Genomic DNA, 14,905 nt, shown 5'->3' with positions numbered 1-14,905 from the left:
TGCCACAACTCCAGGAGCATCAGATCATGACTGACAGAGCCCGGCTCTTCTCTGCGACCAATCTGGCTGGCCACTAAATTGATCCAGACTCTGGACTGGTAACTATAAACTCAACTGGCAGGACTGTGTGTGTGTGAGAGAGAGAGACTGAAAAGCATATGCTAACTGCTGTATTCTCAGTAAATGCGGCGTGCTGCCTTCTCCCCTATAAAAGATCTCGTGTGCTTCGTATGGGCATAACAGTATCCAGGGGCCTAAGTTCTCACTTTTTAGATCTTGACCCTTTTTGCTGGAAAAATGCTTGCTGTGTTATGGGTTAGACTGTCCCATGGCAGACGTGCTTTGACATCAGTTGTTTATATGAATTGCAAATTTTTGATTGCATCTTTTGCATACGTGCTGACTGAGGTGTCTTTGGGAATGACATGCAGAGGCTCCTGTTTACAGTTCCTTTGTTGTTCCTGAAGAGCTAAGCTGAGGGCATTTCTCAGACTCACAACATGTTTGAGTTACAAACATACAGCAAAATTTCATAATTCTATACACATTATAACCAGATAATAATACTCAGATTAGAACTTTTCCAATGATACCTCACAAGGTATACTTTGTACAAGATTTATCACAATTTTGTAAAAGTGGTGACCCATATTCGTCTAGATGGTCACCTTCCCCTTTAGACATCGTCATGGGCCATACCTGGAGATGGGGACATAAAGCCATCTGGAACAATATTTTATAGGCTTCCAAATTCTGTGTGTAACTGGAGTAGCTGCCCACCTAGACCAGCTGGCATCTGCTGAAGAGACTGCAGACTTGGGAGCATAAAATGCTAGCCCTGGGGATGTGGCCAATACATTCTTTATATCCTCAAAAGCATGCTCCAGTACTTTATCCCAAAGCTGTACAGTCTGTTTTTAAAAAAGGAGTACTTGTGGCACCTTAGAGGCTAATCAATTTATTTGAGCATAAGCTTTCGTGAGCTACAGCTCACTTCATCGGATGCATACTGTGGAAAGTTTAGAAGATCTTATTATATACACACAAAGCATGAAAAAATACCTCCTCCAATCCCACTCTCCTGCTGGTAATAGCTTATCTAAGGTGATCACTCTCCTTACAATGTGTATGATAATCAAGGTGGGCCATTTCCAACACAAATCCAGGTTTTCTCACCCCCCGCCCCCACAAACTCACTCTCCTGCTGGTAATAGCTTATCCAAAGTGACCACTCTCCTTACATTGTGTATGATAATCAAGGTGGGCCATTTCTAGCACAAATCCAGGGTTTAACAAGAACTTCTGAAGGTGATGGCCGTCAGCCCCAACTAAAACCCCTCCAACGCATTATTAAGGATCTACAACCTATCCTGAAGGATGACCCAACACTCTCACAAATCTTGGGAGACAGGCCAGTCTGACTGCTGAATTGGAATTCATTTGCAAATTGGATACAAGGCTTGAATAGAGACTGGGAGTGGCTTAGTCATTATGCAAGGTAGCCTATTTCCCCTTGTTTTTTCCTCCCCCCCCCCCCCTGACGTTCTTGTTAAACCCTGGATTTGTGCTGGAAATGGCCCACCTTGATTATCATACTCAATGTAAGGAGAGTGGTCACTCTGGATAAGCTATTACCAGCAGGAGAGCGAGTTTGTGGGGGGGGGGGGTGAGAAAACCTGGATTTGTGTTGGAAATGGCCCAACTTGATTATCATACACATTGTAAGGAGAGTGATCACTATAGATAAGCTATTACCAGCAGGAGAGTGGGATTGGAGGAGGTATTTTTTCATGCTTTGTGTGTATATAATAAGATCTTCTTAACTTTCCACAGTATGCATCCGATGAAGTGAGCTGTAGCTCACGAAAGCTTATGCTCAAATAAATTGGTTAGTCTCTAAGGTGCCACAAGTACTCCTTTTCTTTTTGCGAATACAGACTAACACGGCTGTTACTCTGAAACCAGTCTGTTTTAAGTATTTCATAAAAGGTTTGGCCTTTAGAGGACTGATTTGGTGTGACTTGCTCCAATTTTTTATCATACCGAGGAATCACATCAGTTTTCATGAATTTCTAGGTGATGGCATTTCAACTATAGTCTTCACTATTCTGAATCATTTCTCAGAACAAATCTATATGGTGTGGTGAAATTTTCTGTCCCCAGTAGGGTGGGGTACTGTGGGCCTGCCATGCCTTTATACTGAATGTATAAAATATTCATTTTACTTGTGTCTAACAATTCCTACTTGTTACATAAACCATCTATATATGATGATTTTTGCAGTCTTTGTAATTTACTGTTGCACAAATATTTGTTTTAAAACCTGCCTGGAATATTGCATACTTCAGTCAAAGTTGTTTATCATTTGGTGTAAGAGTCTCATTTTCAGGAAAGAAAATGCTGAGTCTGGTTAACATGAGCAGTATGATTCATGCTACTTCAAATAATTTTGCATGCTAGGTGTTTTATTTGTTTGGTTCCTGATGGTTGTTGGAGGCAAATTGCTTCCGCAGAAAAATGTTCTCTTCTCTCTCTCTCTCTCTCTCTCTCTCTTTCTTTTTTTTTTTTTTTTTTTTTTTTTACAGCAGTGCTCCCAATTTACAAGCAAATTAGAATAGAATATTTGTAGTAACCAATATGTTAATAACCAGGCAGAGATGATTTTCTAGGAGGAGTTAGACATTTTTCTATTTTAAGTAGTAATTTGTAATTGTATAAAATGAACAAGATGAACTTTTGCTTAGTAGGCAAAAATTTAAACCAGTAAAGAATTGGCATTTAAAATTGGTAAATATCTAAAGCTAACAGTTTTCATTCCATATTATCTAGTTCATTGCACTCTTTTTTTATTTAATGTTTAATATTTTGCACAAGATTTTCTGAGCTGTATTCTATTTCTGAGTGCACCAAGAGTGCTGCAATTCAGCAATATTCATTGTTAAAGCAAAGTGCAGATTTGGAATTGTGTTTTCTGATTTATACTAAAAGATATTACAAAATACATGTATCATATGTGGGGGAGGTTTCTTTCATTGGTTGCTAAATAAGCATAGACATTTTCAAATGCTTCAAGTGTTGTGAGCTTTTAATGTTGTGGATATCGTTGGTTTATTAATCACTGTCTTCAGATTAGGGTTTGAATAGTGTGTTTGGATATTTGTTTTTAGTACAATACTATGTTTGTTACACTTGGGACAGGTATCTAGTTAATGTTTTCTTTAGTCAGTGATTGTCTTTTTAACCATCTTTGATGGTGAGGCAACACTCAGGAGGCTGTTCCTACTCAATTTTAATGTTAAACATTTGAGATTTAATAGAAAACCTCAAAACCACATTTTAAGGCTGGATGCTGTAAATACTTGACTTCAGTGGCATATTCCTGGTGACAAGCACTATCCCTTGTGGTGTTTCCAGCATTGGGACTTCAATTTGTACAGCTGGTATGAGCAAGTAGTAAATTTTGAAAAGACTCACATCACATGCTTGATAAATCTGAGAATACAATGACCACAGAAAGATTAGAACGTATCAGTGAATAATTGCGTGGAGGATATTGCAAACTCTGGCTTCTTTTTGAAACAAATGATTGCCTGAGCTTAAATTTAAAACCTATGAGCACAACATCTCCACCTTCCATTCCCACCTCCTCCTCACTTTTTTCCCCACTCGTATCTAATCGGTCACTCATTCTCTATTCCTTTTCCACTTTCCCTCCTTGTTTATTCCATACCCCACTTTCATTATTGGTTCCTCTTCACCATTTGCTTTCCCCCTCCATCCCACACAGCACCTTCCTCACTTCCACTGTGTGGGTGTGAATAAGATGGGAATGGGGAGGATAGAGCAGGGAGAAGTTCTTTCCCTGTCTGTTCTGGACAGCATGAGCAAACAGAATCCGGGAGCCGTGGAACACCATCTTCCACCACCCCCTGCCACTATAAGCATTGGCAGGGGTCAGAAAGATGAAGCTCTAGAAAGTCTCCCCCAGGTCCTGCATACCAAAACAACCAGGGTAAGGGGTGGGGCCCTGGATTGTGTCTCCTCCCACTCAGCCAGCAGTACTGGAAATGACTGTAGTAAATGGAGCTCTGAAGCACTTTCCCACCCCTTTATGGTATTGCCTGGGGAGTGGCTGTTCATATGGAGAGCCATGGAGCATCTTTCTCACTGTTGATCATTGCTACCAGTTGTGGCCAGAATAAGGGTGGAGCACTGTAGTACCTTCCAACCCCTCACACCTTCCAACCCCAGCCAGTAACATGTTAGGGCAGCTGCTCTGCATGATGAGCACAACCCTGTGTGTGGTGCCTGCAAGCCAGGAGACACAGCCTTCCAAAAGTATGGCTAAGTGGGAAAGTCTGGCTGTTGCCTTGAATGGGTAGGTTAATTGAGCTTTTTGTATGGTTAAAGTTTTCTCCTGAGATGAAGGTTTTAAAGGATGAGTGAGCATATGTGGGTTTCCAGGGTTGATTAGATCAATCATAGATTTCAGAATTACTCTTTTTCTGTTGCATTTTAATTTGTTAGCAAAAGAAGTTATTGCCTGCCTTGTGGTTTGGGGGTGGGGAGGTGGGAACTGTCCTAAATAGCTCTGAACTTTTGCTTCATTGAGAACTAAATCAGAGTTGCAGTGAAATGCTGATTTCCTGAAAGCCTAAACTAAAGCTGCTGCTTTACATTTTTCTTTCCTCACCACCCCATGTCTTTATTAATACATGGAAGAACCTATTTAAAAAAAAATCCATGCTAATTGTCACTTAAATGGTTTGTTAAATTAGTTTGTGCTTGTTGCACAGGTAACTCCTCTTGCTGCACTACAGAATACCAGTAAAGGGATATGTGCCACTGCCTGCACTCCTTTTTAGTTTATTGTGTTGTGGCATTTGTTTCAAATGTGGATATACCCTAGTAGCTCTATTGATTCTTCCCGCCAAATGATTGATTATGTGAGATGTCTTTATTAAAAATGGCAACAGTTACATGAAATTACAGTAACCTGTTGTGAATTACTTGGTTTTACTTTCTGTATTTCACAAATCTGAATTTTTGTGCACCCCTGCATGCACTTGTTCTCCCTTCCCTAGGCATCTGAATGTGGTTTTCATTTTGTGCTTAGGAACCGGAGGGTTATGGTCTCCAGAATTATGATGATTCTGCTGCCAGCACTTTCTTCTTGGTTTTCCAATTTTTGTATTGTTTTCATCTGTTGTTATAGCACCGTGTCTGCATTTGGGAGAGTAGGATGTAACTACTCTAAGATTGTGGACTGTTTTTTGTTCTGTGATTCAACTAGCAGGGGTGTACTCCTCATGTTAACACCACAGCCCAAACGTTTTACCACTTCAGTTCTGAGTTCCAAATACTTTGGTAACGAGTCTGGACATCCAGTTTTATATGTCAGCTTCCTGCATCCCGTCAATTTACATCACGGCTTCTTTCTGATACCACTTTTCCAAATAGTACTGCCAGCATTAGAAATGTTCATTTTGCTTATAACAGATCGATAGCTATAACAATGTACAAAAGTTGATAGACTAAAGAGTGACATTTAACCATATAAAAGAAATATATGAATAAGCCCACATTTAACCTGGCAACTTGCTTTCTGTACACTGCACAGGGCTTCAGGTTTTGTTTGAATGTTGTGCTGGCAAATATTTTTAATGTAAAATGTCTAGTCAGTTCAAAAATGGGTTTATTTCAAACTTTTTTTCTTTTGCTTTGTAGGAAAAACATCAGATAGGGGTCCGTTTCCACTATATGGCAGAGACCCAGGATTACCAGGTTGTCAAGTAAGTGTGGTGATCATTGAAAAGAAGTTGAATTATCTTCATTCAGTAGTTAGTTGAATTGACTTGGACATTTCAGGCTACTAGTTCTTACCTAAGACAGAAATGAATGTCAAGGTCTAATAGCACTGGCTTGAATTGTACTTTGTGAGATCTAGTGCTGTCCAACTGCCTCACAAACCTTTTGTGTGTATGTTTGAGGTGAGTTGAGTGCTTGTGAAAGGGGAACTGTTCCACAGTTCTGGAGACTCAAGTCCTTTATTTAACAAAAGAATGGATATATATACTATGAGTGCTATATATTTGGCACCTTGCTTCCCCTTTGCTTTACCCCTTTCCTAGATTGGATCTAAGGCTAAGCCCTTTCAATTTTTGGCCTCCTTGCCAGCTGGTGTGATTTATTTCATGTAGGCCACCAAACCATGAACTTCCAACAACTACTGATTTAGCTGGATTTGAATAGTAATCTGGAGGACTGAGCCCCTGTATATAAAAACCCCATCCCTTCAGTCTTCTGGTTTTTTTCCCTCCCTGTGCCTTTGTGTATTCTTCTGCCAATGTGCTTTCATCCTGACCTGTAACTACTCAGGTTTTCCAGTCTTGGACCAAGTTTTTCAAAAGTGGCTAGTGATTTTTGGGTGCTGCTGTTTGCGGGATCTCTAACTTCAGATTTCAGAAAATGCTGATCATTCACTACCCCAAATTAGGACATTTTAAGGTCTTTCAAGGTGTGAACCCAGAAACAGAGGTGCTCAGAATCACTTGTCTGAAAATCTCACCCTTCTTTTTTTCTTGAGCAGACAACTAGTCAGGCCAAATTGTCAGTCAGGGTGGAATGTGCACTCATTGAGTCCACCAGATTAATTTTCATTTGTGACTCAAGTTACAATTTGAAGTCAGTTTTCTAGATGTGAAATGTTCGTAGTGTACATAATACAGTGCATTAGCAAACTCTCCTATTTCTTCTGTTTAAAGTTAATGCTCCTTAAGGCAGATAATATCCTCAGATTTCTACATTTTTTCACCAACATAATCCTGTGTTATTTTTTATAATAAATGGTTTTAGTAATGTTTAAAATAAGTTGTAAGCTGCAAGCGTATTTCCATTTCAGTGTCAATATGTTCATTTTAGATAAACCTTTTTTTTTTCCAGATGTAGCTCATAGCCAGAACAATTTATAAAACAAAATGTGTTAGTCCTTTTCTTAAATGTTTACATTTTTTAAACTACACCTTGACAGTACTCCTGAATTTATGGTGAAAACCAAATGTTGTTTTGCCAACATTTTTAAATAACTAGTGTATTACATGTCTAGTGCTAGGAGAGAATTTAATTTGTGATTATTTATTTTCAGTGGGGAAAATATATTCTTATTTCCAGTAAACATTCTAGTCACTTTGAACTAGTGTTTTCAGGAATGTCTAACCTTGGAAAAACTTAGCTCTTGGATTTGACACTTGTCCAAGTCTCTAAATAGTAATTTGTAAGGCGTGAAAAGGCAGCACCATGTGGCAATACTGATTGTAGCACGGCTTCTCCTTTTAAGTAAGGGTCATCTTGATTCCTCTACTCCTTCTCTTCTCTACGACACAGATGTTGCAAACAAAGACCCATTTGTATCTGTACTGTGAAGCTCTTATTAATATTCAGTCTCCCAAAAAGAACCAGTACCTCTTTAAATGCGAGTTATGGACTTCACATTATTGCTAGTCTAGACAGTGGTAGATTGTATTAACATTATTAGTGTTGTTCAAACAAGTCAGTATGTGCAATATTTAAATATAATAATTTAAATTTGACATTATTTTGGAAGCAGGCTAATTTACTGATTACTTTCATTTGTGCTAATTTTTTATATTGCAGAACAGGTTTATAATCAAATTATATAAAACTGTTTGGTTCCGCAGTGGTAAGAGGTTAACTTTGCTTGTAGTTTTGCTTCAAAGAAATTGGTTTTGTATGCCCATTTTTTAGTGACGCCAGTTCTCTATTTTATTTTAAGTTCTGTTGATGAAACTATTTTGAAACCAAAAGCTTCTTTATTCTAATCTTTTTTTATTTTGTTTTGTTAAAAGATTTTCCTGGGATTTCCCAATCTCTTTGTCTCCCACCATCCCCTTTTCAGAAGTTGTAAATAAATGGGAAAAATAGTTTTTAGTAGATGAGATTCCTCTGTTTTAGTTTTGATCTCAGTTGTCTTTTTTAAAGTTTTGTTTTGTTTTTACTTTACAAATATAAGATTTCTTAATGTTTACAGGGGGCTTAGAATTAAGATACTGTAAAATCTGTTGATTTAATTATTTTCAGTGAAGTTCTGTGACAGACCACAACTTGTGCTTTAACTTAGACTTCTCTTCAAGGTACATAATACAATATCTCTTATGTTATAATTGATCATCTTGCTGATTTAGATGTGGTGCTGTGTGACATGGATCTCTGTAGAGACCTGTTTGTAACTCAACATTGTGGTTACAATGATAACTGGTGAAAGTGATGTGGAAATGTGGTGGGGTTTTTATTTGACTTCTTATTAGTTGAATTGGGACCTGAATGAGAATTTTCTAGCAGAATTAGTAATGTGAAATGTATAATACGTTTAGTACCATTTTCAGGAGTGCCTTAGTTTCATTCTCAAAAGAGACTTATGCACTTAAGTTCCTAAGTCTTATTGAAGGTTAGTGGAACTTAAGCTCTTAAGTCCCTATGTCACTTAGGCTTTTTTGAAAATTTTACTGTAAATCTTCAAAGGCATTTTTTATTTATCTTGGTAAAACTTTTAATGCACTAAAATGTATATGCTGCATGTTTAAACACATAGAAAACTATTAAGAAATAATTATAAATATATTGAAATTACTCAATAGGGAGCTTGAGTTTTCAAAGTTACTTTTAGCAAAAAGTTTTTCGGATGCTTTTCTTCTCCCTCTTTGAGTATTAAGCTTTTGGGGCCAATTACTTTGTTTTTTAGCCCAATCCTGCAAAAACACATGTAAATAGCTTTGTTCATGTGAGTTGTTGTTTCATCTCAGCGGCACCATTCATGTGTAAAATTATTTACTTACATAAACGTTTTGTAATATCAGACCCTTCATTTTTATCCCATGTAGCGTGAAGAATGCCAGTACTTAACAATGCCCAGTAGGCAGTTTTCCTGAATTATGGTGCAGCCTACTACAGTTTTCCAGTTTATCACAAAAACTATTCCCGCAAACCAAACAAGCTTTGTGTGCGGCTTCTGGTATTTTAACCCATAGAAAATTGGATTGTCCAGATGTTTAATGACCTGATTCTGCTTCCCTCCTTTTGGCTTCAATGCATTTTGCCTCCCACCTCTGGATCCTTGGTATGTCCTGCATCTTTCTGTCTCCTACAGCTTCTCTCCTTTGGAAAATGCAAACCCTCAAGGAGACATCTAGTAAGATGGTCGAATTGAGCCGTAACCAAACCAGTGATTGTCATTGTTTTTTAGAAGAAATCCAGAAATTGTGATCTACTAATAGAATAAAGTGCTATGCTAGGCCACTTTATAAAAACACCGTATTTGGTGTCCCTTTAAATTGGGTTTATGTTTATATTTTTCTATGTGGAATCACACTATCAATTTAAGTTTTGTGGGGTTTTTTAATTGTTTCTCTGTAAACCTTAAAGAGTGCTTTATTTTGAAATGAGTTCTTGTAAATAAGGGAAAGTGCCTCTTTTCATCAAGTTTATATGTTATAAGACTGAAAACTAGATGTTCTGTTAGTGAAATGAACAGAGATTACATTTCACATTTTGAATTGTGAATGCATGGCTGGATTTTAACCAGGTTCATGAAAGTATCTGGAGATCAGCGCACATATATTTAACCATTCAGATTTTAGTTTTTATACTAAGCAATCAAATCTGCATTATCTTTAAAATGCACCCTAGGTAAATAGGGAGGTCATAAACAATGTAACTGTATGTTAAGGTTCACAGCTGGTTGGATTAAATCTTAATTATATAGTAACATTTTGTACATATAGGAAAATAATATATTAAATGCTCTACTTTGGTGAATCCAGACAATCACGAAGGAATAATGGAGCGTAGTGGTGGATTTTTTGAAGTGTAGATGTATATCCTTTTTAGTCTGTATTGAATGCTATCCAGACTTTGAATTATTACCATGATGTAATAAAGTAGTTTTAAAAAAAACCAAACCTGAAGTGTAATAAATAGTAGACAAGATCTGAACAGAATGAAGAGAGAAAATCAGCAATATCTCAGTTTAAAATGTAACATGTTTATGAACAGCTCGGTTGTCTTGATGTACTAAATAATTCTATAAATTGTATGTGCAGATGTAGACAAGACATTCTAGTTCTTATTATAAAATACACTAAGAGAATTAAATTGATGATAGCCGTATAAATCTATGAAACATGGTTGTTGAAAGATACAATTATGTGGAAGTATCTACATGCTGTGATGGACTAATTACATTTTACTCAATTAGTGTAAAATATTGTATTGTAAAATATTTTATGCTGTAGTGATAGATGGATTTTTAACACATTTGTGGCTGTTAGTATTTTATAAGTATTGTGGCTATTGCTAATAACGATGTTTGTTCGAGAATCTCTATGTTTTGGATCAATAAAAAAAAAAAGAAAAAATCAGTAGCAAAAATAACAGTATTTCCAGTAATATGCTACACCAGTTTCTCTTTAATGACCCATCAGTTATGCTATTGCCATGAAGCTAATGTGAGGTGACTCATTTAGCAGCATATTATTACATCATTTGAGCATGATGTAAGGCACATCAGGCATTATTAAATTAGCCAGAGTTTTACAATATGTCAGTAACATTTTATGCACATTAATAGCATAGTTAGTGTTACTTATGGGAATTTATCTCAAGCAAATATATTTAAGGTAGATTTTTACACTGTTATTTTTTTCTCACTTTCATTTTATTCCTATGGTGTAAATATTATTATACAGGGTTTGGGAATTTTTTTGTTTAACAGGGATAGATTGTACACTACAAGGGAATGCTAAATGCAGGTCTGAGTGCTGCTTTGGAATATGTTTTATAGTTCATAAAATCACTTTAAATATAGCGCTTATTTGGCTTGTCCCTTGAAGGAGAATTTAGCTGGCTTTTCATTCTCTGTAAAACTCAGATTGACCCAATGGATCATCCTCCAACTTTGCTACATTTTAATATGCAAACATCCTCCTCATCTGGATCCCAGTCATAAGGAGGTTGGAGTGTAAGCTCACGGTTCATTCAGGCTGGAGGATATTATAACTAAATAGAAAATAGAACATAAGCACTAGCTATTGGAGCTCATCCACTCAGATTTTTCTTCTGTTCTCTATAGGAAATTGACGGCCTTTCTGATAACCAGGTCAGCATAATTCAATTCAGAATTTAATGTGAGATTTTAAAAGGTTACATCTTCTTGCCTAAAACTTTGATCAGAGCAGTGAGAGTAAAATCCAGATATCTGTAGGAGTGCAGTTTCATTGACCTTCTTGTTATAAATGTCCCACAAAACAAACAAGTCACTTTTATTTTGTGCCACAACTTTTAAAAAGGATTATTTTGAGTAAAGAGAGTATAAGAAAATAGAAGTTAAGAATGCCTTTTGTGTCAATTTCTTGGGCAGTTTGTCATTTTAATTACGTTGGCAGCAGCAACCCAGATTTGATTACAAAGCAGATTGCTTTGCATAGTCGGTATTTGGCTCTTTGAAAACTTCAGTGGGATTTTTTTAGTGGAGCAGGCAGAGTGCAGATCTTGGAAGCATTCCTTACTAAGTTTTGCTCAGGTGTTTTGGGAACTCCGTTATACATGGGGGGGGAGGAGGATGGAGGAGAAAAATCCAATATGTACAGATACTCCAGAAAGTGAGAGCACCACCAATCTTCTGTCAGGTGGAAAGGAAAGTAAGACTGAAAGAAAGAAGCAGCTCAGAAATAATAGTCTTGGGAGTGGGAAAAGATCTGAGAATGCAGCCTCCTCGGAGGGACACAGTTTCTACATCCTTTCACCCAGTTCAGTTTTCTGTCCCCTATGATGAGTTTATAGTTCAGTCACTGAAAAATGAAGTTTGGGGTTGACCAAAACAATCTGTAAATTTGACTAATAGTTTTGGATTAAAAAAAGAAAGGGAAAACTTTTTAAAAAGTCAAAACTTTTCATTCTTCTTCGAGTAGTGTTGCTATGGGTGCTCCACTGTAGGTGTATCTATGTCCCATCCCTGTACTGCTGATCAGAGAACTTTGGTAGCAGTGTCTGTTGGGCCTGCACATGTGCTGTCTCTCCTCATGCTGTGCCAGGAGACTAGCCAGCATGCGTGGGTAAAGGTCCGCAGTTCCTTCTCAACCAACCCTGGCTAGAGATGGAGCCCTTAACTGTACTTTAGGAGATGGTTAAGTCTCCTTTTCAGTTGTTAATCTTTAGCTTTTAGAAACCCTTTAGCCGCCTTTTGACTTTTATTTGGCCAGGCCTTAAAAGCAGCAATGAAAAAAAGAAAGAAAAGACTTTTTTCTTGTCGACCCCCAGTAGGGAGGTCCCACCTGGACAAGGGTATGCCCCATTCTCCATGCTTCAAGAAGTGTCACACTTGCAGCGAGGTGATTGCAGTTGCAGACAAACACTCCCAGTGCATTCACTGCCTCGGGGAGTGGCACATCCAACAGTAGTGTTCCCTCTCCCAGCAGCTCTGAGAGAATCCTACAAGGATAGAGCACTCCACCAGAAAATCATCTTTATGGAGGAGGCTCTCTGACCTCAGCCCTTTGGCAAGTGTGAGTCCTCCCCTCAACCTTCAACTTTGCAGACTCCTCTCACACATCAAAAAAGAGAGCGGGAAGTCCTCTCAGCAAGCCCAGGGATAGCCGAAGCGATCACCATCTCACTCGGTATCCTCAGCACCACCAGCACTGAGAACATCTGGCACCTGCATCTCGTGGCGACCGTCGGTGTCCGGTACTGTTGATAGCCCCACAGAACGTTTGGGGCACCGAATCTTCAGTACAAAAGGACACGGACAAACACCCTAAGGCGCTCCTGGTATGCAAGCTGTCATCTGTACTGACGGTGGCATCTCCCCATCCGACACTGGACAGATCGGTCCAGGCGAGGTCCCCATCTCCCCCAGCACTGCCACCGACACTGGGATGCTCGGTATTGGCAGAATTCCATCAGACCAGTGGCTGTGTTGGAAGCTCCTGACTCTCTCCCCTTTGGTACCGGGATCATGGCACCGAGCCATGGCCGATCAAGGGGTATTTCCCCACAATCATGCCCTTCCAATGTTGAGTGAAGGATCGGACAATGAGCCTGACTGGATTTCTCTCTAATCCTCCCAATCTCCATGTGGGACCCAATATTAACAGTGTCTAGGAACCCAGCACCATATGGCACCGCCACCACCTTGGTATGCACCTCCACCAGGCCCTATGCCAGTGCAGTGGCCATATTGAGACCCCTGGGTGCGCATTGCCAGCCTTCCTTGAGGGCACCGAGCATCCCCCAAGAACCTCCCAGGCATGCCCCCCTGGCTACAGCATCACAGGTCTCAGAACCCCAAGAAGTGGAGGAGCAATTGGTGGACACAGAGGAGGTGGTCACACCCAAGGCCATAGCCTCTTCTTCATCGGACAAAGTGATCATGCCATCACCACTTTCCATGGTGGATGATTTCTGCTTATTCCAAGAGCTGGCAAAGAGAGTGGCAGACACCCTCCGCATACCATTGGCGAAGTTATGCACCTTCAGCTTATCAATATCCTCCACGTCTCAACTACCTCCGAAATCACTGTCCCAATCAATGATGCCATTGTAGATCCAGCTAAGATGGTATGGCAAACCCCAACTTTGGTGGCGCCAATGTGCAAGCGGGTGGATAAGAATATGATGTCCCCACAAACAAACGAATCAGAGTTCCTATTTACCCACCTAATTCCATTGTGGTGGACACTGTGAACTCTCATGTCCGACAATAACACTCTAAGAGGACACCCTACGACAAAGATTGGAAGCGTTTTGATCTCTTTGGTAGGAAGAAGTATTCCTCTGCCACCTTATGGTTTTGAATAGCCAATTACTAGGTACTCACAGTGAAATATGACTACACAAATTACAATAAATTACAAGACTTTATTGATAAACTGCCAGAGAGCTCCCAGGATTCCTTCAATGCCATCATCCAGGAAGGGCAACTGGTGGCAAAAACAGCTTTGCAGTCAGCCCTCGACACCGCCAATACAGCTGCCAGGACCATCTCTAAGGCTGTGGTGATGAGATAGGTGTTGCAGCTCCACCTCTTGGGTTTTCTGAAGGAGATGTAGATCACAGTGGAGGACCTCCCCTTTGAAGGGGTAAAGCTCTTTGCCAAGAAAACTGACATCTCTCTCCACTCCTTGAAGGATTCCAGGGCCACTCTCAGGTCACTGGGAATCTACACACTGGGGCAAGAGAGACACTTTAGCCCTCAGTAACAACAGAGGCCTTATTCATCTGAATTCCCATCACAACGTCACTATGGAAATGATGGCATCAGAGGAAAAAAGGAAAGGTCTCAAAATAAAAGCATTCTGGTTCCCAGTCCTTGACTCAACCACCTGCCCCATAGCATCACTTTTGACGGGCAGATCGAGGTGCTGTGAGACCACTCCCCACTATATTACCTGTGACCACGCACCCATTTGGCCACCGTTTGGCAATGTTCTGCAGTGCCTGGGAGTGCATAACATCGGACAAATGAGTCCTAGAGATTGTCAGATCTGGATATTACATCCACTTCACCTCCCTACCCTTTCCACAACACCCTTTCCCATCCCTCTTCAGGGACCCTTTTCATGAGAGTCTACTATGGCAGGAGATAGATCAACTCCTGCAGTTAGGAGCCATAGAACCAATACCTCAGCATCTATGAGGCAAGGGGTTCTACTCTCATTCTACTTAATACCCAAAAGGAAAGGAGGTTGGAGACCCATCCTGGACCTCAGAGCGCTCAACGAGTTTGTCAAAGCTCAGAAGTTCAAGATGGTCACCCTGTCGATGATCATTCCATCCCTGGAACAGGGAGATTGGCTTTAGGCCCTTGACCTATGAGATGCCTGCTTTTCACGTC

At 39.6% G+C, this 14,905-nt stretch overlaps 1 protein-coding gene across 6 annotated transcripts in view; it reads left to right on the top strand.

The window, feature by feature from the left end:
• Positions 1 to 14,905, top strand: part of TCF12 (transcription factor 12) — a 286,435-nt gene that overhangs the window by 181,625 nt on the left and 89,905 nt on the right. For all 6 annotated transcript variants that reach the window (XM_077828594.1, XM_077828597.1, XM_077828596.1 and 3 more), the window contains one exon: positions 5,728 to 5,792. In XM_077828594.1, coding sequence (XP_077684720.1) covers positions 5,728 to 5,792 — 65 coding nt within the window. The remainder of the gene's footprint in view (positions 1 to 5,727; positions 5,793 to 14,905) is intronic.

Source organism: Eretmochelys imbricata, chromosome 10 (assembly GCF_965152235.1).
Source record: "Eretmochelys imbricata isolate rEreImb1 chromosome 10, rEreImb1.hap1, whole genome shotgun sequence".
Classification (NCBI taxonomy): domain Eukaryota; kingdom Metazoa; phylum Chordata; order Testudines; family Cheloniidae; genus Eretmochelys; species Eretmochelys imbricata.
This window is presented reverse-complemented; position numbering and strand designations above follow the sequence as displayed.